A 24711-nucleotide genomic window follows, 5' to 3' on the forward strand; every position below is an offset into this window, starting at 1 on the left:
TACTTAGAAACCTATAAACATTAGACATATTGGGAAATAAATGCTTTATATTCCTGATAAAAATGTATCATCAGTATATTGAACACTGCTTGTTGCTTTCTTTGCCTCACACAATTCATGAGACAGAGCAAGCTTCTGTTCTGTGTCTTGGCAGACTGTCATAACCTATCTGAGTTTGGATCAGCTAGCAACCCGGCATCATTTGCACTTTCAATGATGTGACATGTCTCTGAGAGTTCCGTCACTGTGAAGTCATCACCCGCGTCACTTCGTCTTGGGCCACTTCATCCTCTGTTCACAGATACTCTATTCACCTAAGGTTGTAGGTTCACTTTCACTAAGTTCTGACTGTATATCTGTCAGCAATGGCTCTGTCAACTATTTCTTCTATAATTATATTAGTGTTTGGTTCAGATGTCACTTCCAGTAATTCTAACATTATACATTTCACTTTTCATTCCTTTACTGCCATCTTTGTTGAAAAACTTTCTCTTCCTATTAACCATTCTTATAACATGTCCCAGAGATTCAGTCCTGGGAAACAGGGAGGAAACACAACTATACCGTTTGCTGTCTCTGTGTGCACTGACTTTGAAGGAAGGGATGTGCTTGGTCACTGGTCATGATCACATCTGCTATCTACACAGTGTTCTGTAGAGTGAGAAGCCAGTGGCACGGTTTGTACTTATGAATTTATTTACACTTATTATATCATGACAACTAAAATTTGTAGGTAGAAAATGTGCAAAGCAAGACCAGCAGTGTGTGTGTGTGTGTGTGTTCACAAATTGGCTTCCCTTAACCTGTCCTATCAAAGATGATTTCAGTCTCTGTAAGACCTGTTCTTTGGATTTCTATCGTAGAAAACTAGAAAGAAAAGAAGAAAGGAAAAAGATTATTGTGTGGAAAATTCAAGGAGGGACCTAAGCAGAAATGTCTGATTGACATGGAGATTCTTCAGAAAATTTGGAATGGAACCACCATTTAACCCAGTTAACCCACCCCTTGGTATATACTCAAAGGATTAAAATCAGCATACTACAGTGACAGAGCCACATCAACATTTCTAGAAGCTCAATTCACAACAGCTAAGCTATGGAACTAAACTAGATGTCCTTCAATGATGAGTGGATAAAGAAACTGTGGTATATATACACAATGGAATATTACTCAGATATAAAGAATAAAGGAGCTATGGCATTTGCTGATGAATGTATGGAACTGGAGACTATGATGCTAAGTGAAATAAGCCACCCCCCTCCCAAAAAAAAAGCTGAATGTTTTCTCTGATATGCTGACACACAATAAGGGGGTGTGGATAGAAGTTTATTGGATTAGGCAAGGGGAATTAAGGGAAGATGGGGAGATGGAAATAGGAAAGACTTTCCTATGTTCATACATGAATACATAACCAGTGTAACTCCACATCATGTACAACTGCAAAAATGGGATCCTAATTAGAATAAGTTTTACCCCCTATATGTATAATGTTAGAATTCATTCTATTGTCATGTATATCTCAAAAGAAAAAAAAATAAAAAGAATGAAAGGGAGAAACATAAAAGAAAATTTCTCCTTGATTTTCTTATTTTTGTGTCAGAAAGGGAAACAGTTGAAGATATGGGATGGATATGGATGAGCGTGAATAGGAGATTTTAGCAGTGCTGCTTTCCCTGATTTTACCATTGTAAATGAAGGATTGAATTACCTCTATGTGTCTCACAGTTCTGAAACTTTACTTTTGATCTGCTATGAGAGGGGCCTCTGGGAAGCCTTACTCATATAGACAGATGTTCCCCAAGCCCCTTTATTAGCTCAGCTTAGTGAAAGGTGCTGTGTTTTGGAATTGGAAGGAGAAGGTGAAATTCTAGCTCTGCCACGTACCAAAGGAGTGATTTTAGAAACATCTCTCAGATTCTTCAGGATTACCTTACAGGATTGGGATTATTAAATCTCATTGCCTGAAACAGACTAAGCACATAATAAGTGTGAATCACCAACATCCTTTCCTCCAATAACATCATGGAGAAGCACAGCTATGGAAAAGTTCCCATTTGAAAGAATCTGAAATGGGAATGAGTAAGACTGAGAAATGAACTTGCACCTCAAAGCTCCTGACTAGGATTTTGTTTTGCTGTGTTGTGTTTTTGCATTTTTAATTTGAAAAGAAATCGTGTGCAAATGGAGACACCATACGAAGCAAAGCAAAGGTAATGGCTGATAAACAGAACATGATTCTGCCATGACTCTGATAATTATTGTTTTCCCAACTTAGATAGTTCCAACTTAGTTTGTTTTTTTCCTTGTCTGAAACTGGACCATTGAAAACTCCTCAAAGCATAGATAACTGAAAAGATCAAAAAACAACAGTGGAAAAATGTTTGGGGCCTGAAGAATTTTACATTTTGGGTAGAAATTAGTATTTATGTATGGGTCCTCTGGGCCAGACTGGGGCTTGCAGATTCAAAAGTATTGGAGCTAGTAGGATGTGGGAAAGGCTTTTTGTTGATGTGCTTGGCCAACTAGGGGTGACAGTGCTCCTAGAGAAAAGCAGTACCAGACTCCCTAGCATAGCGCATAGGACCCAGGGGTCAAGGAACAGGGAAATGACCCCATTTCAGGCTTGCACTAATCTTGTCACTGCAGAATCCAGAGAAAGTTTCCTCCAGCTCAAGGAGAAATCAAGCGACTGTAGTAGATGAACTGCAGGGGGTTCTTTAATAGATTAAATATATTATATATATATCTCTCACAGCATTGTCCTGCTCTCTAAAGATTTCTACATCCTAATTTTGAATGTGACTGTTGATAAAACAACTTCCGTTCTCTGGGGCCCAGAGTTCTCATGTGTAGGAAAAGAAAATTATGGGTTATATAGCACCGTTAAGTCCCTTTCTCTCTGATTTTGTGTAGGAAGGCTCCTCCCATATACCAAGTCAAATTTAACCATTCTGTCCAGCTTTCAAGATCTTCCATAACTCAGGTGCCCTCTTTGCCTTCCCTAAGATGAGCGCCCCCCTACAGACCAGCTTCGGGCCAGCCCTCTGCCCAAAGTTGTACTAATGGTTGTACTAATGTGGGCTGCGCTGTTCTCTCATTGTCCTTCTTTCTGGGAGTGCAGCAAACTCTCCTGAGTCCCTGGGACACTCGTCATTTCTCAGGAGTCATTCTTCAACTTCCCAGACTACCTTGCAGACAAGAAAAATGCTAATATAAGTTTTTCCTCTGGTGTAATGTCAAGGAGGTGTTAGGATTTGCACTGAACAGGATTTTAAAAAGGAAGTTGATATTGCTGTTCATGTAAACCCCACTTCCAAAGACTTGAAATTAAGTATAATCGGCACAATCTTGCCACAGAGCTACTGTTATTCCTCTACAAAATCAAAGTTTAACAGTCAAGGCAAAGACAAAGGACATCGATTTAAGGTAAATTATAGCTGAATATATATAGGATCACATTTTATATCTTTACAAATACCAAGCAAATTTGCTGATATTTGTGATAATATATGAAAGCATAGTATTAAGGATTTGCCATTCATTTTAACATTTGGCTAAAAACCATTCATATTTCTCCACAGCAGGATTCAATATTAAATATTTATTCAAAAAATTTCCAGATTGGATTTGTTCCCTTGGATTTTATCTATGAAAATCCTTTGAGAAGTTTAAAGATGAAGGCAATAAAGAATATTCTTGTTTCTATAATGGCCCTGATAAGTCCATTCTGCTGTTATGAGATGCTAGATAAGATACTTCAGGAGACATCTATGATGATGCATCATCTGACAATAACTTTCCCAAAACAGGAAGAACTTTTTATATGTCTTTATTACTGCTCTACGGGAATATCTACTAATGGGTCTACAAATGATTTGGGATAAGCAAAAGACATAAGACAGTTGGTAAGTAAAAAAAGTAAACCTTTGGAAAAATTATCAATATCACTAAGAATGATACATTACAGTCTTTCAACTATCCAAATAGTAATAATTTTAAACACAGTTTGTGTTGATTGATTGTATATCTTCTTCTGATAAGTGGCTGTTCTGTTCCTTAGCCCATTTATTGATTTGATTGGATTTGTTTGTTTGTTTGGTGTTAAGTTTTTTGAGTTCTTTATAAATCCTGGAGATTAGTGTTCAACATCTCTAGCAATTAGAGAAATGAAAATCGAAACTAAGATTTCATCTCACTCCAATCAAAATGGCAGTTAATAAAAATACAATCAAAATTAAGTGTAGGCGAGGATGTGGGGGAAAGACACACTCATACATAGCTGATGGGACTGCAAATTGGTGCAACCAATCTGGAAAGAAGTATGGAGATTCCTTAGAAAACTTGAAATGGAACCACCATTTGACCCAATGATCCCACTCCTCTGTTTATAACCAAAGGACTTAAAAATATTCTACAGTGATGCAGCCACATCAATGTTTATAGCAGCACAATTCACAATTGCTAACTGTGGAATCAACCTAGATGGCCTCCTAGATGAATGGATAAAGAAACTGTGGTATATATACACAAGAGAATATTACTCAGCATTGAAAGAAAATAAACTCATGGCATTTTCCAGTAAATGGATGGAGTTGGAGAATATCATGACAAGTGAAGTAAGCCAATCCCCCCAAACCAAAGGCAGAATGTTTTCTCTGATAAGTGGATGCTGATCCATCATGGGGGTAGGGGGTAGCATGGGAGGAATGGAGGAACTTTGTATAGGGCAAAGGGGAGGGAGTGGAAGGGAGGGGGCATGGGGGTAGGAAAGATGGTGGAATGAGATGTACATCATTACCCTAGGTACATGTATGAAGACACAAATGGTGTGACTCTACTTTGTACAACAATAGAAATGAAAAATAATGCTCCATTTGTGTACTCTGAATTGAAATGCATTCTGCTGTCATGCATAACAAATCAGGAAAATTAATAAATTAACTAACTAAAACAAACAAACAAAAAACACTATTGTGTTTAAAGAGATGAGGCAAGAGTTGAGACCATCTCAGCTACTGGGAAGCTGCCAGAACATGTGTGCCCTGTGCCCCTGCAGATCCAGATTCTGCCCTCTTCCCTCCTGATCTGTGTCCTGGGGGTTTCAATCACCTTAACAGAGCACATCACTGGGGCTCCCTTACCTCCATCTTCTTGTTAGCCTCAGCCACTGGGAGACACCACCAGGAGAGCAGTGACCAGGGGTTGGCAGGGACCAAAGCTGGGAGTGTGAGGCCCTTTTCAGGAGCCTCAGAGCTTATTAGTTTTTAAAGAATCGCCCTTCTCCTTGCTTTATTGGTAGTGGCCTCTCATACTGTTAGCTCTGGGGTTCTTCTCCATTTCCTACTCATTCCCCTTACCTTGGCTATACTACATATACTATCCCCACATTAAATCCTTTCTAGCCATCCCTTTTAGGTTTCCTATCTATCTCCTGCCAGGACCCTGAAGATGTGGCACATCTCACTCATAGGACCACACAGGTCCACACAGGAACTTAACCAAGTGAAGACATTCTTCATTACAATCAGTTTCTACCCTTTCCTTCCATTGTGAAAGTCTGTTGTCGTTACCTCTCTGGTACCTGGTCACTCTTTTCCTTGTAGAGCTCCCTATTTTTCCATTTGGGAACCACACCTCTTTTTCTGTCAGTGCACAGAACTTAGGTGAAGCTGTTCTCAGTACCGACTGGAGCTCCACAGTAAATCCAATTAGATTTAAATTCAGGACCTGTGTGGGAACGACTGGAGCTCAGAGGCCTCCACTCATGGAGATAGAAAGGTATAGGAGAAATAAACCTGGAGCTATCAGGCCAAGGAGAGAGGGCTTGACTGGGAATAAACGGATGAAGTGGAGATGGAGGTGTGCCTAATATTAGTATTGGAATCCTTGCATCCCAGCACGCCTGAAGCTCATAATTGGACATCCTAGTTATCAGAGTCTACATGTCCATCTCCCTTTTGCTTGAGTTGAGCTTTTTATCACTTGCAATTGTAAGATTACTAACTAAAAGGCCTTCTCCCAATGAAAACATACATTTAAAGAGGGTGAAAGTGGAGAGTATTCGAGAATGGGCCTTTTAAAAATGTGTCAATCATTCAGATTTATGGTGTTGTTTGCAGTCAGGGCCCTAACACTGCATTCATGGAAGGCTGATGGGGGCTGTTTTTATGATTCTGGGATGCTTCCACCACCCGTGTTATCTCTTTAGTTCTCTAAAATCTGTAAGAGATGGGGTGATGCCAAACCAAAAGACCCACTGCATTTTGAACTCTGAGGAGCAGATCCACGCGTGAACTGGTGCAAACAAAGAACAGTGGTGACCAGCAGCCGAATGCACTGGGCCTTCTCAGATGACAGGGTTCACTGGCAGGAAAACTGTTATTGCAACAATCATTATCCCCGTTTACTGCCTATTCGAATGTGAGTCACTGGGAGGTCAAACTGTCCCCAAAGCCTAGTGTTCTTGAGCGCGCAAGGTCAAACTCAAGGGTCAGCAATCAGGTGTGAGGACAATGGCAAAGGTTCAATCCTTTGAAATGAAGAGCAGGGGTAACTCTCAAGAGATGGCACAGAGAGAGTTTTACTATCACCAACACATCCCATATCTTGGGAAAAGAAATCAGAGTGACAATGACAATTTTATACAAAGTTCTTTCCCACAGCTGTCCTCTGAGATGCAGACAATCTCTTCATTAGTTTTAAAGATATCACTTCTCACTCATTTGTTTTAAAGACACCACTTCTCGTTAATTTGAAGTAATTCTAGATTAGTAGTGGAGTTGCACAAACAGTATGGAGAGCCCCGTGTGTGCCCTACTCCCGGTTTCCTCTTTACATATTACAGTACGATATTAATTGGGATTTGCCTGACACAAAGTAGGTGCTCATCAAAGATGACATTTAGAACTGTCTGGCTTAAAAATGCAAATAAAATACAAGATAATACATGAGTCATCACACAGTTGCTTAAGAAATTCTTGCTTTTACTATCATTGCAATCATTTAAAAATGTGTAATTCAGTCATCCCTACAGGACCTGTGTCATTTATGAGTATGCTCATCAAAACCCACATAAAACCTTTGTAGCAAAAATGTTGACTTCTTTGCTTAAGGCAATAGTTCTTTTGAGTTTGGGTTACTTTCTCTGCCCTTCACAATATCACCATGAAAAATCAAACTCTTCATCAACTCACTCATTCATCTATTCAACAATTAGTGGCCCTGTGACACCTGCCACATATTTATATGTTGGGGAATCAATGCAGATTAAAACAAATTCTCTACATAGTGCAGTAAGGCATGCAGTCTGTTGGAATGGAGAAGAAATCTACATAAACTGCAAGAGGGATAATCAGACTGTGAAAGGAGACAGGTGGTTACAAGCACTGAGGGGTTAGGGAAAACCATGGAGGGCGCCATTTTCCTTACCTTTTCTGCAAGCCAGCCAAGATGCCTGATCTCTCGGCTTCCAGCAATGCCTGTTTTCCCCAGCTGCTCTCTGACCTCAGCAATCACTCGGCTCACCAGGTCACTAACGTTGGCATGAATGGCACTAAACCAGGCCTGAGCCGTGGCTGAATCCTTGCTCCTTAGTATCACAGTGTGCTTAGCATCTGGAGAGTGGATTTCAAGCTGCCTGAAGAAGAAGAGAGAGAAGGATTAGAAAGGTCCCTGGCAGACTAGGTCTCAGAAAGATGAGCTAATTCTTTCCTCCTAGATTTTTTAGACTGTGCCAGCATCTCATGATATACCTTCATGGTCCCACCATTCATTCATTCACTCATCTTGTTCATCCACAAATGTTTATCTATTGCCCAGACACTGATCTACGTATGTACAGGGAACGTGTTGTGCAACACCAAATCACCTGAATTGAGGATATCTGTTACCCTTAATCCTTCTTATCCAGCTTACTAGAAGTATCATATCAAGACTTCCAAACTGTGAGCTGATACTCATTCAATCTGCAGAGGATTTAGTAAGATACATCACAGATGTTACCAGCAGGAAGGAGAACAAAATATCTAGCCACATGTTTAATCCTACTGCCCAGTGTTAATCAATTGAGAATATTTTGGAATAAAATATGTTCAAAAGTTGTAATCTTTAGGAACCATGTTGGTGGTACACTTAACTACCACTTAATCCTTGGACTCCTGTATTGAGGGAGTTAATTATCCTAGGAAGGGGTAACAATAGGTAAAAGTGCACTAAGATTATTGTATTTTAAGCCAAGCACCAAAGCTTATGCCAGAACTCAAACTGGATCATCTGAGATACAGCGTGAAATAGCTACTAACTATAATTGTGGTAGAAGGAGGAAATTCTAGATGGATACTTTGTAACTTCTTAATTTGAAGTAATTCTAGATTAATGTGGAGTTGCACATTGTATGAAGAGCCCCACGTGCCCTATACCCAATTTCCCCTTCTGGTTTTATTTTACGTATTATAGTACAATATCAAAACTAGCAATTGACATTGGTACAACAGGAGTGTGCCATTTTATCATGTGTATATTTGGTAAGCACACTGACATCAAGATTCAGAACTATTCCATTGCCACAAAGATCCTCCAGCTACTCCTATATAGTCACATGTCCCCCTCCTCATCACCCTCCCAAATCCTAGGCAGTCACTCATCTGCTCTCCATCTCTATAATTTTGAGAAAGACATTTTTAATCATACGGAGGAAAAATATCTTATTTATTACTTCATATATGCCAGAAATAATATCATCTATTCATTCATGTTTGTATTAGAAAAATATGAAGATTAGAAAATTCAAAACTGATTAAAATTTTCCACTTGTTCATTTCCTTTCATTCCTTAATAATATGCTAAGATTCCCTGAGACTTTACTATGTGCTAAGTAAAGTTTTAAATCCTTTTATGTTATTCTGTCTAATGTTCCTAATAGTCCTATAGTCTGATAGTGTTAACTCTACTTAACAAGAAAAAGCTGAAGTTTGGAAAGAGAGAGAAAGAAGTAATTTGCTCAAAGTTGCTCAAAGCCACATAGTTAGCGATGCTGGGGTGCAGAAGCTTGTTATGTAGGCTCAAAAGCCTATGGATTCAATCAAATTCTGCATTACAATGTCTCTGCTTTAAATTGAGGATGCCAAACCACTGTCTTCCACTTTGGTCTGAAGTCCAGTATAAGCCTCAACAATCATGCCCAATAGTGTCCTCCTTAGCTCCTGAGTTGCAAAATCAGTTTTGCACATCAGCTGAATGTTAGTAGTCCCAAGCAACCTGCCCTCATTAACATTTGAAATGAACCTTTGAGAGTAAACCTTTTAAGTTATAAACTTAAATTGTAGAAAAAGGAATGATTTGGAAAGGGGGATGTCTCTAGAGGAGTTTTAGCAATTAACATTCTTGGTAAGAAACTTGCAAACCAAGTCTCTTCACTGAGACTGTAAGTTTTAAGCAATAAAACAGGAATATGTAGATGTCATTGGTCTTCAACTAGACGGAAGAAACCCTTTTGCTTCTCAGGTACTTTTCAAAGAAATGGGCAATAAATCTTGGTGGAATTTTCTTTCCTTCCAAAATTATTACTCTTCAGTGAAGTTGCATGGCAGAATACAAGCCAGGATTTTCGAAACGAATTAAAGAGAGATCAACTTGCTTTTCAGAGTATTCCATCAATATTAATTAATTCAGGAATTTAAAATATGCCAATATTTTATGTACAAGGTTTTCTTACAAAGACCTGCACTTAATTGTAAAGAAATGACACTTAGAAAGCAGCCATTCCCCAGCTCTCTCTCTCTCTCTCTCTCTCTCTCTCTCTCTCTCTCACACACACACACACACACACACACACACACACACACACACACATGTATATACCATGGTGCCAGCAAAAACAAAAAGAGCATATTGTCTCTAGAGATGCCAGCATGGTCCTAGGAGAAAGGTGACTTATAAACAGAGTTACAGTCTTGTGATGTGGAGGCCCTTTCTTGCAGATTTTGACAGCATTTATCATTAATTTTTAAATATATAGCACATGGAAAAATGCACAAATTGTATGTGTAAAGACTGAATGGATATTCATGTAACCACTACTTAAGAAATAATAAATATAAGCTTCCCAGGAGTCTCTTCTGTCCTTCAGTTCTAGAGTCCATCTTCCAAAATAATCACTCTTAGACGTTCTGTCTCCATGGATTACTTTTGTCCCTGTAATTCTCTGGTATTTTTTTTTTTTTTTCATTTGTTGTGTTATGGCTTGGATCTGAAGGCTCAGGTGGCTTGGTCTGTAATGCAGCAATGCTCAGAAGTGGGGCTCTGGGAAGTGACTGGATTAGGAGGGTGCTAACCTCATCAGTGTGTCCATCCACTGAGGCATGCAGGGCTGAATGGATTATCTGGAGGTGGCAGAGACTGTAAGAGGTGGACCCTGGTTGGAGGAAGCAAGTCACTTGGGGTGGGCCCTAGAAGGTTGTTTCTTGTTCCTGGCCCTGAGTTGTTCTCATCAGACAAACACAGTGACAAAAAATCTGGTGAACACATTGTGGTTGTTGCCTGAAGTGTGAGGAGGATCCTGAACTATGTCAGAGGCAATGTTTAACTACCCGGTTCCACCCTTTTTAGCACTGTTTTGACAAGTGTGGCCACAGACCAGCAGCATTCATATCATGTGGGAACTTACTGGAAATATTAGAAATGAACATTATTGGTTCCCCTGGGGGTGGGGCTCTGCAATCTCCCTCCAGTAAACTTAATGCAATTCAGGTTTGAGAAGACCTGCCTTAGAGGTTTATAAGAAAAATCATTGAGTTGGGTTGGTTGCCAGATTTCCTTAATGGCCTGGGTAGACTTGCTGAATGGTGGATCGCACTCTCCCAGGCCAGTTCTCAAAGACAGAACACATAGAGAGGCCTATGGCTTTTTATAGTTAAAAAATTGTATACACACACACACACACACATATTCATATAAATCAATCAAGCAGCAAAGGTTCTCGACCAAAAGTATTCCTCAGAAACCCTTGAATAGTTTTTTTTAAACCATTTAGTTAAATATAGATGTTTGGACTCCATCCCAGACCTATTGAATGAGACTCTCTGGTAACTAAAGCCTGGGTATATGTTTCACAGGTTCCACAAATTATATGAATTAGAGTCATGGCAATCCCTTTAAGCCCAGGCTTGAGCTCCCTAAAGAGCTGTGGCACCTATGGGTAGTTGTTACCAGAAGGGCAACAGAACAATAGAATAGAGAGTATGTTAGTAATCTGTTGCTGAGTAACAATTTTACCCAAAATTAATAGCTTAAAACTTCAAACATTTATTATCTTGCAGTTCCCGTGTGTATTGAAATAGGGCAGTGGCTTAGCTGGTTGTTTCTAGTTCAGGGACCCTTTTGAGTTTGCAGTCAACAGGGGCTGCAGACATCTGAAGGCTTGGCTGGGGCTGAGGGTTAACTACCACAATGACACACTCTTCTGGCTGTTGGCAGGAGGCCTCATTTCTTTACCACATGGAATCCTCCAGAGGCTGCTTGAGTGTCTTCATGTAATATTTAGTACCATAAACTAAGAGATTTAACTTGGTTTCCCAAACTAAGTGGTTTGGAGTCATTCGTCACCCCCCACAAAGGAACTGCTATGCCTTTTATGACCTGGTCTCCAAAGTCGTATCATAACTTCTGACTTATTCTTTTTCTTAGATGTGAGTCACTAAGTCCAGTGCACATTCAAGAGAAGGAGATTTAAGCTTTCCTAGGATACAAGGAAGAATATCGTAGAATTTTCAGACATATCTTAAAACCACTAGAGGGAGGCTTCTGATGAAACCAAATTCTCGAAACAACCTCTTTCCAAATGGAGAGGGAGTTCTTGGTGCTGTGGATCTGCAGTGTGTAAAGAGCTTGCTGATTCTCGTGGAGATGGAGAATACCATTCCCTCGGAGCTGTGGCTCTGGATTGTAAGATGAGGCATATAGAGGTATTTAGGTAGGGGTCAATGTCAGCAGAAGATGAGAAATGATCACTCATTGGCGCCATATGTGAGTAGCATGAACCCAACAAAAAATGATGATGGGTGAATGTTGATTGAACTGGGGAGGGTTTGACACAGAAAAATATCATTTGCATAATGAAGAAATCAAATAATTCAGTAATGTACATTCATCTTCTTCCCCTCCAACAAAATTCAAAGAGAAAAGGGATATAAACTTCTTTTTTTTTTTTTTGCAGGGGGGCGGGTAACTGGGGATTGAACTCAGGGACACTTAACTCTGAGCTACATCCCCAGCTCTATTTTGTATTTTATTTAGAGACTGGCCTCATTGAATTGCTTAGCTGAGGCTGGCTTTGAACTCGTGTACCTCCTGCCTCAGCCTCCCAAGCTGCTGGGATTACAGGCGTTCACTATCTCACCCAGCAAAACTTCCTTTTTTTAATACCAATAAACTCTATAATCTAAAGCAAATGTAAGTACCTGATAGTCCTGAATTCTCCAAATCCTTTGAGTGAAAACTCTAGATTCTGGATAAGGTGGTCTTACGCGCACAAAAAATCTCCATTACTTAGTACAAACTTAAAATATATACATACATGTACATACATTTTTTATTACTTTATTTCATTTTACTAAAATCTAGTCCACTACAATGAATATTCCACTGTGTAAAGAGACAAATTTCTTTCCTGGGGTAGCTGTGCAGTGGTTTCTCCAGAAACCCACGTTCTGGAGGTGGGTTATGGATTCAGATTGGCTCTGAGACTTGTTGGTTGGGAGGCATTAGGCAAATTAATTAACCACCCTAAACCCTCAATTTCTTTATTTGCAGAATGGCCCTATTTATTTGCCTCTCAAGAAAATTGGGAAGATTAAATGAATAACATATGCTTGAGATGTCACAGTTCCAATCTCATCTTAATATTTCCAGTTTACAATGAATAATCTTCTCAAATTTGTGTAAAATAAAAAGGTAGTAGTTTCATGAGGCAAGGAAAGACCTTCAGAGCAGGCTGTGGTTCCACTGCATTCCAGAACACTTGGACTTAGAGGAAAATGCAAGTCCCAAGAAAAACTAAAAAGTCACACAAAGACTATTTGTAGCATCCTGGAATGGAAAAAAAATATTTTGGGAAATATGCATGACTCTTCCAAGATTTGGAAAGATTTGGGACAAAGCTGATAATGTCATTCCTTATCCCATCTACCTTTGTTCTATTTACCAGAGCTACATGAGGCTCATGTTCAGGAGGTTAGGTTAATGTGAGTTATGGCCACAACTAGAGCTAGAACCATCTGTGTTGGAGTCCCTTTTCTTTCTCATAGCCTGAGCTAACCTGTGACTAGAGGGTTGAAAGAGATTAAAAAATTTTGTGATCTTTCTCCAATTTTTTTTGATGGCAACATATTTCAAAAGAATCAATTTAGGGTCAAATATTAGTGTACACATGCCTTTAAAAAGGCAGCTTCAATTCCAATAATTACTTAATCAATCTATAAACATAGAGAAGGAGAGAAAGATGGGGGAAAGGACATAGGAAGAGGGGAGGGAAGAAGAGGAAGAGAAAGATAAGAGAAATAAGAGAAACTCAAGGGTGAGAAGCCACAACTCAGGAGTGTGTGAAAAGTACCTAAGTCATGGTCAATGTCCTTAAAATCAGAGAGCCAGAGATGTGGGATACAATGGAAGCAAGAAAAGCACTGGAGAGGAAAGAGAATGGTGTGATATAGTTGGTGTAAAATGATCTATAGAAACTATGCTTGTAAATACTCAGACCCTTCTTGGAGAGGTGTAGAATCAGGTTCAATTAGGAGGGAAACTGAGTGACAGGAGACGACCCGGAGAGGCGGGGAGAGTTCATTGTAACTTAGCAACTGTTGAGGTTGGTTCCACTGCATACATGGTGTTTTTCACTGTATTTAAACAGAGCAGGAGAAGGAAGAGCAGCAGGATTATTAGTAAGCTGTTATTTAATCAATAGTGATTAAAACAGCCTTGAGTCAAGTCCAAACTCTGTCGTTTATGAGCTATGCCTCCTCATGGACATCTGTGACTCTGCCCAGTTTCTACTCCCTAGTCTTTTAGTAACATCCTCTTCCTATGTGGCCTGGGAATGGAGGGTTCGAGGGTTGTAGGTGTGAACCATTTGGGTCAAGGAGATTCAAACCCAGAAATTCTGTTGGAGTCAGGGTTAAAGAAACGTTGTCCCTCACATGTCAGATATAATCACAGACCTGCTGATGGCCATCATGCCAGTAAGAGGAGAGGCTCTCTGCAAATAAAGCCAACACAGAGGAAAGCAGAACTGAACATGAGAGACAGGAACTCAGTTCTACCTGTCACTGTGGCTATCCTTGGACCCTTGCATATTCCCCTTTCTTGCTTGAGTCAGTTCAGCTACTGGTCGAGTACAACTAAACTGCCTGACCCATACACAGATCATAAATAGGTCACTCAATTTCTATGAGCCTCAATTTCCTTCATCACCTATAAAACAGGGGTGGTGATTATCAGCTGATAATAATAATAATTAGAGAATCCAATGAGATAATAATTCTGCAAGTGCTTGGTGACCTATCAATCCTGATGTTAGTAAGTTGTCATTTATGCACTTAGCATTTTAAGTTCTTGACTTAGTACCTGGGAAAAAGAACCATGTTCGTGAACATAATTTTTTCTGTATTTTCTATGTACGAGCACACAGATAAACAAGTTCACTCTCTTAGCTATACAAACAGTAGAGAGACAAGGCATACATATTAAAATAGAAAATTCCAATAAATGTCTGAGGTTATAAAATGCAGCTAGAAACATGTTTTTTTTTTTTTTTTGGCAATATTCTATTCCAGCACACTTACAAGGCGTCTAGCATGTTGGGTGATGTAGAGACAAGTGGAGTACATGGTCCCTGTCTCCAAAAAGTTCTTCATGTATAATAAGTTGAATAGTATCTCCCAAAAAATTCAGGTCCATGTGGAATCTCAGAATGTAATTTATTTGGAATTAGGATCTTTGCAGATCAAAGTAAGGTAAGGGCTGTGATGCGATCCATCTCATTATTTCATGAATGCACTCACTGGATTAGACTGGATCCTAAATCTAATGACCATGTCATTATAAAAGAAAAGTCATAAAGAGACACACAAAGGAGGCAATGTGAAGATGGATGCAGAGATTAGAATGATGTAGGCACGAGACAAGGAATGCTATGGTCTTCAGGGAACCACCAGAAGCTCTGATAGGAATTGTATGACTTCTCCCTTGAAACCTCCAGAAAGAAGCAACCTGTCCATACCTTGATTTTGGACTTTTGGCCTCCCAAGCTAAAGAGGGATCAGAAGTTCTATTGTTGGAAGTTGTCTTGTTGATGGTATTTGATTATGGCAGTTCTAGAAAACTGAAATGTGACAGGATTACTTTCCTGTGCATAGCTGAGCTGGGTCAGCACTGTTTAAAATATATGGACACTTAAAGAAACTCACAAAACACAGCTCCTGTAGGAATGTAGCTATCTTATGTCCATTTCAACATACCTGGTAGTTAAGAAATCTTCTTGGCAAAAAAGCTTCCTCTTGCCAACATTCAATGCTACAGCCAGAAATAAAAGGGAAAAAAATGCATTCTGAAATGAGGAACCCAAACAAAGGCCCTGGGAGCCCGCTGGCCTATAGGTGGCCTCTAGCATGCTGCCTCTTCCTTCTTGGAGTAAAGAAAATCCAGATGACTCTCTTGCTAGTGGATGAGTCCTACATTTCTGGAACTGGGCAAGAGGAGGGAGGGAGGAGGGAGGGAGGAGGGACAGGAGCAATAAAGTCAGAAAGGCTGATTGGAGCTATTTTGAGCAGGCCGGTCTTTTATAACTCTTATTTTGTTCCCCAGTTGAACTGACCACCGCTTGATGAATTGTGTTGATCTGTAGTTCAGCGATAAAGTTCTCTTTTAATTCCCTGCTGAATAGAAATATTTAGGGCAATGCCACAGCTGTGTTTATTCTCACACTCCACCACAGTTATGTAAATACTGCCTATGGAACTATTTCTGATAAAGGCCCATACCAACCCCAAGGAATTATACGCTCACTCTAGATGTCTGCCAAGATGAGCCTCTTCCATCCAGCTTGGCACAGCATATGAATGATATCACAGCTTCTCAGAGATCATTTGGCAAACCTCACAATAAAAGAGTAATTTTCTTCCCCTCTTGCTCTCTCAAAGGCTTCTACTGAGCCAAGTAAAATTTCCCAGCATTCTCTGCTCCTCTTGTTTGGAAACATGAGGCTGACACATAAAATTTGAAGCCTCCCAACAAAAAACTAATAGATAAAACAAAACTTGCAACCTGGCAACAAAGGCTTCACATGACTTTTGCCTTGAAATGTGAAGGTGGAGAAAACATGGATGAAGCTAGTCATGGGGCTGGGGCCATGGGAATTAGGCAGAAAACAGACCACATAGTCATTATGGTTGCGTCCAGTTCCACAAATCTGTGACCCCTATGATTGACCAAAAAAGATACTTCCCAACAGACATGCATTAATAATAATATCTCTGGATAGTGGGATTTTAGATAGTTTTATTTCTATCTTTATGCTTTTCTGTATTTTCCAAATTGCTTTTGCAATGTAATCAGAAAGAAATTAGAGGAACAAAACGTTTTTTAAGAAAAACAAACGATTGCAAATCTTTAGCAATAATGTCATTAGTGAAATGATTCACTAGGAAAAATATGTTCTTATGTGAAAAAGCTAACACCAGAGGGGGAAAAAAAAACTAGATTAAAATCTTAAAATGGGCTGTAACTGAAAGACCTGAAGGAGATAAAGACTGGTACTAAGAACATGCACTATGAGGATGAGCATTTGTCCTGGCGGGGTGTAAACTCCACCAGAAAACATGTGCACTTTTCTCTTTTCATCCTAATAACCACAGGAGATGGGTGCTATGACAGGTGAGGAGATGGCCCTTTGGAGGGGCCAGCTTGTCCAATCTATTTCAGTTAGTAATAGAAAAAGCTGGGACTGAAACCCTAGTTCATCTGACTCCAAAACCCAGGTCTTAATCATGATTCTCTGTGGTCATTTCACTATGGCAAAGGTCCATGTGTACAGGTGTGGTCCCCAGGGTGACGGTATGGACAGATGCTGTGGGCCTTTAAGAGGAAGAACCTTACTGGGAGGTCCTGAGGTCACTGGGGGCATGCATCTGAAGGGGATTATGGGACCCCAGTCACTCAGCCTTTCTCTGCTTCCTGGCTCATGATATACTCTCACATATTCTCCTACCATAATTTACCACCTTCTCCAGAGACCCAAGCCAATGGGGTCACCTGAACTTCAATTCAAATTTCCAAAATATTCTCAATAAACTTTTTCTCTTTATAAGTTAATTGCCTCAGGCATGCAATCGTAGTAGTGAAGCTGATACATGCTCCATTTAGCAGGATGCTTATAAAATGTGGTATATCATTTAAAAGAGTAGGGGACATTTTTTCATATTGTTTGTTGCTCAGTATCTTTTGAACACCCTTCATGTGTTGTGGAAATTTTTCCAAATTATAAATTCAACTTCCCCAAGGCATATGCCAGAATTCAAAATTCTATCCTTCTTTTCTGCTAGGGAACAGAGTCTCTTTCACAAAATAGAAACTCTGAAGGAGTCAACGTAAGGATGTGGGCGTGCATGGAATCCATCTTTGGGCAGGTATGGGAGGCATCCAGCTCTCAGGGGCCAAGCTTAGCCAGCCTTGTATTTGGTGCAAGCTGAGGCACTTGTGTGAGTTTGGAGGTGGCTGTCAAGTGGGGGTGGCAGCAGGGGTTATTTCCCCTAGTACAGCCGTTACAATACAGTTGGCTAGGCAACTTCTTGGCCTGAAATCTTTGGAAAATACATAAGAAACCGCTCTCCTTAAAAAGAGTTGACTTTATTGCCTGAAAGCAATCCCCAGTTAAGAATGTAGATTTAGGAAGCAGGTTGCTATGATGAAAACTAATGAGATCATCTAAAGAATGTGTCAAGTGTGAGCAGGTAATGGAAAAGCAGCCAGATTTGGTGCTGTCTTTCACAAAATCCTATTTCAAAAACAGGTCATGCATGATATAGTATTCTGCTAAGCTCTGAGGGAACCTGACAGTATCTCTCATGTTGGCTAGGTTTCAGTTTTTCAGTAACATAAATTTACAAAATATGTGAAGAATTTCAGCACTTTGACCTTTCCTAGGGGAATGATATCCTTATCAAAGTTTTAGAAGAGGAGTCAGCTAAAGTTAAAACTAGAGAAAACATTTCCCCCCACTACATATTTTATCTGCACCTCACAAAATATTCTGTGGTTTGACCTTGCTCAGCAGATTAAACAAAAAGCCATCTAAATATACAAGGTGCGAATGTAAATCAAATAAATGCACATTTGTCTCTAGACTCTTAGTACACTGACAACAATGTATCCTGTGGCCCAGTCCAAAGCATAGCCTTTGGTATCTGAGGGCCTGTTGGGGTAGGGTGGACAGATTTAGCAAATAAAAATGTAAGTTGCCCAGTTAAATTTGAATTTTAGATAAATAAGGAGTATTTTTTAGTAGAAGCATGTCCTATGTAATCTCTAATGGTAGAGATGGTGTCAAGTACATGGATGAAAATGTATAGAAAGTGGGGTGCAGAAGTGCCTGCTTATAATCCCAGCTACTCAACAGGCAGAGCAGGATTTGAGGACAACCTCAGCAATTTAGTAAGATCTTGTGATGTGCACGCACACACACACACACACACACACACAGATAAATAAATAAATAAATGGTTTTGGAGATACAGCTCAGGGGTAGAGAACTTGCCTAACTGTGTGAGCTCTTGGGTACAATCCCCACCCAATACAACATACACAAAAAAAGGAGGTATAGAAAATAAAATGCATAGAATTTTATGGTGGATAAACTATGAAGGGTGTAAAGAGGGAAATGTCAAGGTATTGCCTAGGTTTCTGTATTAGAAAACTGAATAAATGACAGTAACTTTCACTAAGAGAAAAATGATCCAGATTTGAAGAGAAATACGCATTTGACTAAATATCTCCATTGTCATCCATGTCCCATTATAGCCTCAAATTTGTAATACCTTCAGACACCAGCTACTCCCCAACACTCTGCTTATTCTATGGTGAATTTTCTTTCATGACAACATCCGCTCAGTAGTGCAATCTCGCTCCATGCATCCTGTCCTCTTGTATGGAGTCCCGTCTCCATGTTTTATCACTTTTGTCTTGGTGGTATCTCCTTTTCAAAACAGTCAGCTGCACAGTAAGCCACCGGTATTCCCTCAGGAAAGCTAAGTCAATCACTTACCTAGAATAGGTCATAAGCTTTATTTTCTTGGCCAACTTTGATTACAGCTGAGGTCTCACTCCAGGCTCAACTAGAAGTATTCTGATCATCCATGAATGTCTTCCATGGTCTTGGAAGTGGCAGCATCTGTGATGCCTACTTATTTATAGAAAGTCTTTTGGCATAGAGCTTTCCAGAAAGCTCCTGGTTGCCCCACCCTGGAAGAGAATCCTGGCTTTGGGTCATCTAATCTTTTTTCAAGGTTTATCCTTTCACAGTTTACCTTCCCCACTAACCTAAATTCTTGAGGGCACCCAAATATCAGAATCATCTTACTATCACCCCCAGCACCTGACACATGGGAAAGGGTACACTAGAAGTATTTACTGGGCTAAATAAATAGATGGCTGGGTCTTTGTGTGGTGCCCACTTTTCTAGTCAATGTTCGGTAACTATCCATCTTCACAGTTTATTTTTCCCTTATTTCATTAACCCTCTCAGACTTGATCAACTGAACTGAACACCACAGTTAGTGTACTAGTCAAACATGTTTTAGTGTTCCATGAGAAGTCTAATTCCACAGATAAAGTGCAGCAACTAATTCAGAAATGGTTATCTATTATTATATTGTTGACCAGAATATTTTCCACAAGTGATTTTCTTGGACTGAAATAACCAATGTGTGATCTTGTGAGCATTTCCAGGTTTAGATGTGGAGGGAGATGGCCTTACAGATGTGCATAGCAGGACAAAAAGGTGAGCCAGAAATAAAGCAAGGAGATTATTCATCGGAAGTGCTGCTATCTAAGAGGCAGCAATATCAGTGGGTACCATAGAACTCATTTATGGGAAAGTTTTGTGTAACATAATGAGATTTATCTGTCTGGCCCACTTATAAAATTGTGAGCAAATGCCTTTTCATTCATTAATTTATTAATTATTTTTGAGTGCCTGGTACCTATCAGACATGGCATTAGGCACGTGGAGAGAAGGAGAGTTCAATACAGATATTGTTCCTGTAATCACTGTGGTTACAGCCCATTGATCTGGGACAGGCAAACACTCTTTTAAGCTTTCAAATAACATGAGAAATTCCTAAAGCAAGAGAATAATTTGCCTTTTTTAGAAGCAGAAAATCTTTTCCTAAATTGCCAATAAATTACTTAAGCAATAATTAACTGCATGATGTTGGCAGCTGCTACAGGTACTAATAGTACTTCATCATCCCCAAAGAGTCACACAGACCTTCATTCTGAATTCCTACCAAGTCACTCTCTGGGAGGAAGGAGGACAAAAAAAGAGGAGAAGATAAGGGCAAAAGCATTTTATCTCTAGGGCCCTTATACAAATAAAGATGTGTCACCTGGGTGCTCTACTTTGTTATGTGTATACACACACACACACACAGTATACACACACACACTCACACACACACACACACACATATATATATATACATATATATACACATACATATACACATATACATATATGTATATATATATTTATATATCATATATATTTTGAATATACATGGATAGTTTCTATACATGTCCCCAAAGGCCCTTATGCTAAAGACTTGGTTGCAGCCTGTAGTGCCATCAGGAGTCAGTTGTGCCTTTGAGAGGTGGAGCTTAGCAGAAGGAAGTTGGGTTATTACCTTTGAGAGGGAATTGGAATCCAACCTCTTTGTGTCTCTCTCTTTCTTTCCCAGCCACCATCAGGTGAGCAGCTTTGCTCCTCTATATGCTCCTGCCATGATGTACTGTGCCACTACAGGCCCCCAAACAAAAGAGCCACTGATCATGGATTGAAAATTCCAACACCTTGAGTTGCAATAAGTTTTCTTCCTTTTAAGGTTGTTTTCTCAGGTTATTTTGTCACAGCAACATAAAGCTGACTAACACACAGTGGAAGGCAGCAACTTCTATGAGACAATAGTGTCCATGAATCTTTCAGCAATGATTATTAGTAGCTGTTACCCAGTAGGGAAGATGGTGCTGGGAGAATGAGGAAGAGGAGACATAAACTGGATGATCCAGAAGGATCTGAAGAGGGTCGACCACATGAATGGATCTAGGGAATTGGATTCAGGAAGTAGAAAAGACCCCAGGCCATTTTAGTTAGCATGGGTGAACTATAGAGAGAGAAAAAGCAGAAACCAAAGTGATCCTAGTTACATGCATGAACAAATGAATGACCAAGGTCAAAATTAATAATGTGTTAGGAATTAGAGGTCATTTAATCCAACCATCCGTTTCACAGGTGAAAAATCAAAGTTGTGGTTTATCCAGGGTCATACTTGCAGGTAGTAATATTATGGAACTTTACATCTAGATTTCTGAACAGCTAATTTCATATGCTAAAGGTAATTTCATATTCTTTATGATTTTCAAGTGGAGGTCCTGAATTTGGGGCTAGTAGCTTTTTCCATATTTGAAACATTCACTGCTGTACTTTGCAGATAGTTTACCATCAAGGTCTTTATGAAAATGACAGCTTCATAATTATTTTCTCTGTGGAAGCCTTTGCTCAAAGACACTTTCACCTCTTTTGTAGATAGCAATAATCATTTTCATTACCTGAAGGATTTAAACAAGCACAAACAAATAAATCAGCTACTCATAAAATTGCAATTTTTTTAAAAAAATCTATATCTGAACTATCTAGACAAGTTTTAAATTGTCACGCTGGTTGCAAGAGAGGGTGAAAATCAGAATAATGCAAATGTTCATCCCAAGTTCTAAAAGGTCATGCTATATGAAATTCAATCTTCCTCATTCTTACAGTAAATGCCAAAGTGCCAGACAAGTTGGGAAGAGAGTCGGTCTCTCTGCAAAGCAGTGAAGTTGTGGGGTTAGATTTATTTTGTTTTGATTGCATTAACTATTTTTTTTTGGTAGAAAATATGTGTGAAATAGTAGAACAAGAAAATTGTTATAAATGAAGGAAATTAACTGAAAACTTTCCAATTCTTGATGTAGAGGTGCATGGGGAGGAGGGGAGCAAGTCAGGGAGAGAAGAGGATGCCATGGTTCCTGTATTTGTTGTAGGGGATACCTGTGCTCCTGGGGTGGTCAGATGCCTGCCTCTGCCTCGAGGCCTTCCAAACACGTGTTCCCTCCTGATGCGCAAGTCAAGTGACAAAACTGCATCTCCAGCCTTGCACCTCAGGCAATTTGAGGAAGTGGACTGCTTTTAACCAAGATTTAAATATATCCTCTCTGGGGGAACAATACCCAAAACTGAAAGAAGCCCAGCTTTTGGGATAAGGCAAATACAGATAAACTTTTGAATCATTCATTCAAAGATATTTATTAAATGCCTGTTCTCTGTTAGGCAGGCTGCTAGGTGCTGGGGAGACAGGGCCAGACAGTGTGCCACAGCCTTCAAGGAGCTCATTGTCCACAGGGACGAGAAGGCGTCTGAGGGATTTGGCAGACAAAGAACCCCATGACCACATGTGGCATAGTACTTGGTGTCATTAACAGAGCCAGTGTGCCTTGGTCCTGGACTGGCTACTAGCTAAATAGCCTTGGGCAAAGACCTCAATTTCTCTGTATCATAGTTTCTCACCTGCAGAGAGAAGTGGGCTGAGCTATCACAGGGGTATTGACTGGAACAGCCATGGCCCTGCGGCTCACTTTAGAAGGAAGAGGAGAAGCTGCCTAAACCAAAAAAGGAGCATTAGAGAGAGGCTGAGGGCACAGCAACCCAAGGAGTTTGGCAGCCTGCACCAGAAACCTAAGTGCAAAACTACATTTCACATGGTGCAACCTGTGAGGAGTACTTAGCAGTGTGGGGGAAAAGTGGAGGGCCAAACAGGGGACAGAGCCCGAAGGGGACCCATTGCCAGAATTACATAAGCAGCATGAGCTGATCAAGTTTGTACTGTAGGGAGATCATGTCTGGGAAGATGGATTGGAAGGGAGAAAAACTGGAGGCAAGGGGACAGTTAAAATATCTCTGCTCTTGTAGGGGTGACAGTAGAGCAATTGCAAAGGAGAGAGCACTTTAGACAGAAAAGGAGAGATGAGAGCAGAACAGGGAGAACATTCTATTAGGATCATTTGATTTCTGAATTAACCCTTGTATCTTTAGGAAATCATGTCCTGTAAATATTGAATCCAATATATGTCCATCTGTGGGTCCTGGGGTCTGCTAGGTGTGGCAAAACAGGAGACACAGTGAGTTAGATGTGGTCCAGGACATTAAATTATAGCCATAAAAATGGTTGGTACCAAAATAACTATAATACACAGCAGAATAATCATAATACATGGTAGAACTGGGGTGCTGTTAAAAAAGCATAGATTATCAGAGGAAGAAAAGGATGCTGAGTATAAAGAACAGTGAGTCCTTTGGGAAGACAAAGGTATTGAGATGGAGCTTACGGAATAAGAGGATCGGGCAGGTGGAGCATGGCAGGGGCATTCCAGTCTCTGGGATGCTATGATCAGGAATAGAGGGGCATGAAAGTGTTCAGGAATAGCAAATAGACCAGTTTTATCTGGGAAATTCTTTCTATAACTATGTTATTTTCTAACAGTTTATTGAAATTAATTGATATATCGGGAGTAGTACATATTTTAAGAGTGTAATAGGCTAACACACACAGATACCTCCTTGACTCTTTCCCCATTACTCTTGCTTCAGATGAGTTTGCATTTTTGTAGAATTTTAACAAATGGAAACATGTAATGTAAATTCCTTAAGTCTAGCTCTTTTCACATAGCATCATTATTTTGAGATTTACCCATGTTGTTCATTCCCTTTTATTGTTGAGTAGTAATCCATCTTGTGGAAAAGCCACTGTTTGGTTATCCAGCTTTTGATGAACGATTGTTTCTAGAGTTTGGTTATTATATTTATTTATAATATAATAACTGAACGTTTTATGTGTTTGTTTTGGACACGTGATTTCATTTCTCTTGGGTAAACAGCTAAGAGTGGACTGTTGATTCATTTGGTGATGTGTATGTACCAAGTGGTTGTAACATTCTTCATTCTCAATAAGAAACATATGATGGTTACAGTTCTTCCACAACCTTGCCAACACTTAATATGATCAGTCTTTTTAATTCTAGCTAGATTAATATATGTGCAGTCAAATCTCATTGTGGTTCTAATTTGCATGCATGTAGTGATTAATGATGCACATCTTTTCATGTGCTTATTTGCTATGGTAAAATGTATAAATGTTCACCCTTTTAAAATTGCATTGATTGCCATTTTATTATTGAGTTTAGACAATTTCATATATATGTATGTGTATATATATATTCTGGCTACAATTCATTTATTAGATATAATAAATATTGTTTCTACTATGTTCTTCCAATCTGTGTTTTCATTCTCTTAAGAATAAAATATTTAATTCAACAAAATTCAATTTATCATTTTTTTTTCCTTTGGGGAGTGTG

The 24711-nt window shown here is 39.5% G+C and overlaps 1 protein-coding gene across 1 annotated transcript in view; it reads right to left on the reverse strand.

The window, feature by feature from the left end:
- Nucleotides 1-24711, reverse strand: part of Sntb1 (syntrophin beta 1) — a 234752-nt gene that overhangs the window by 88226 nt on the left and 121815 nt on the right. Inside the window, exon 3 of the mRNA XM_046464598.2 lies at nucleotides 7429-7636. Coding sequence (XP_046320554.1) covers nucleotides 7429-7636 — 208 coding nt within the window. The remainder of the gene's footprint in view (nucleotides 1-7428; nucleotides 7637-24711) is intronic.

The sequence above is a fragment of the Marmota monax genome, unplaced genomic scaffold, assembly GCF_021218885.2.
Source record: "Marmota monax isolate L192 unplaced genomic scaffold, Marmota_monax_Labrador192_F-V1.1 WCK01_AAM20220418_F8-fsc00003, whole genome shotgun sequence".
Lineage (NCBI taxonomy): Eukaryota > Metazoa > Chordata > Mammalia > Rodentia > Sciuridae > Marmota > Marmota monax.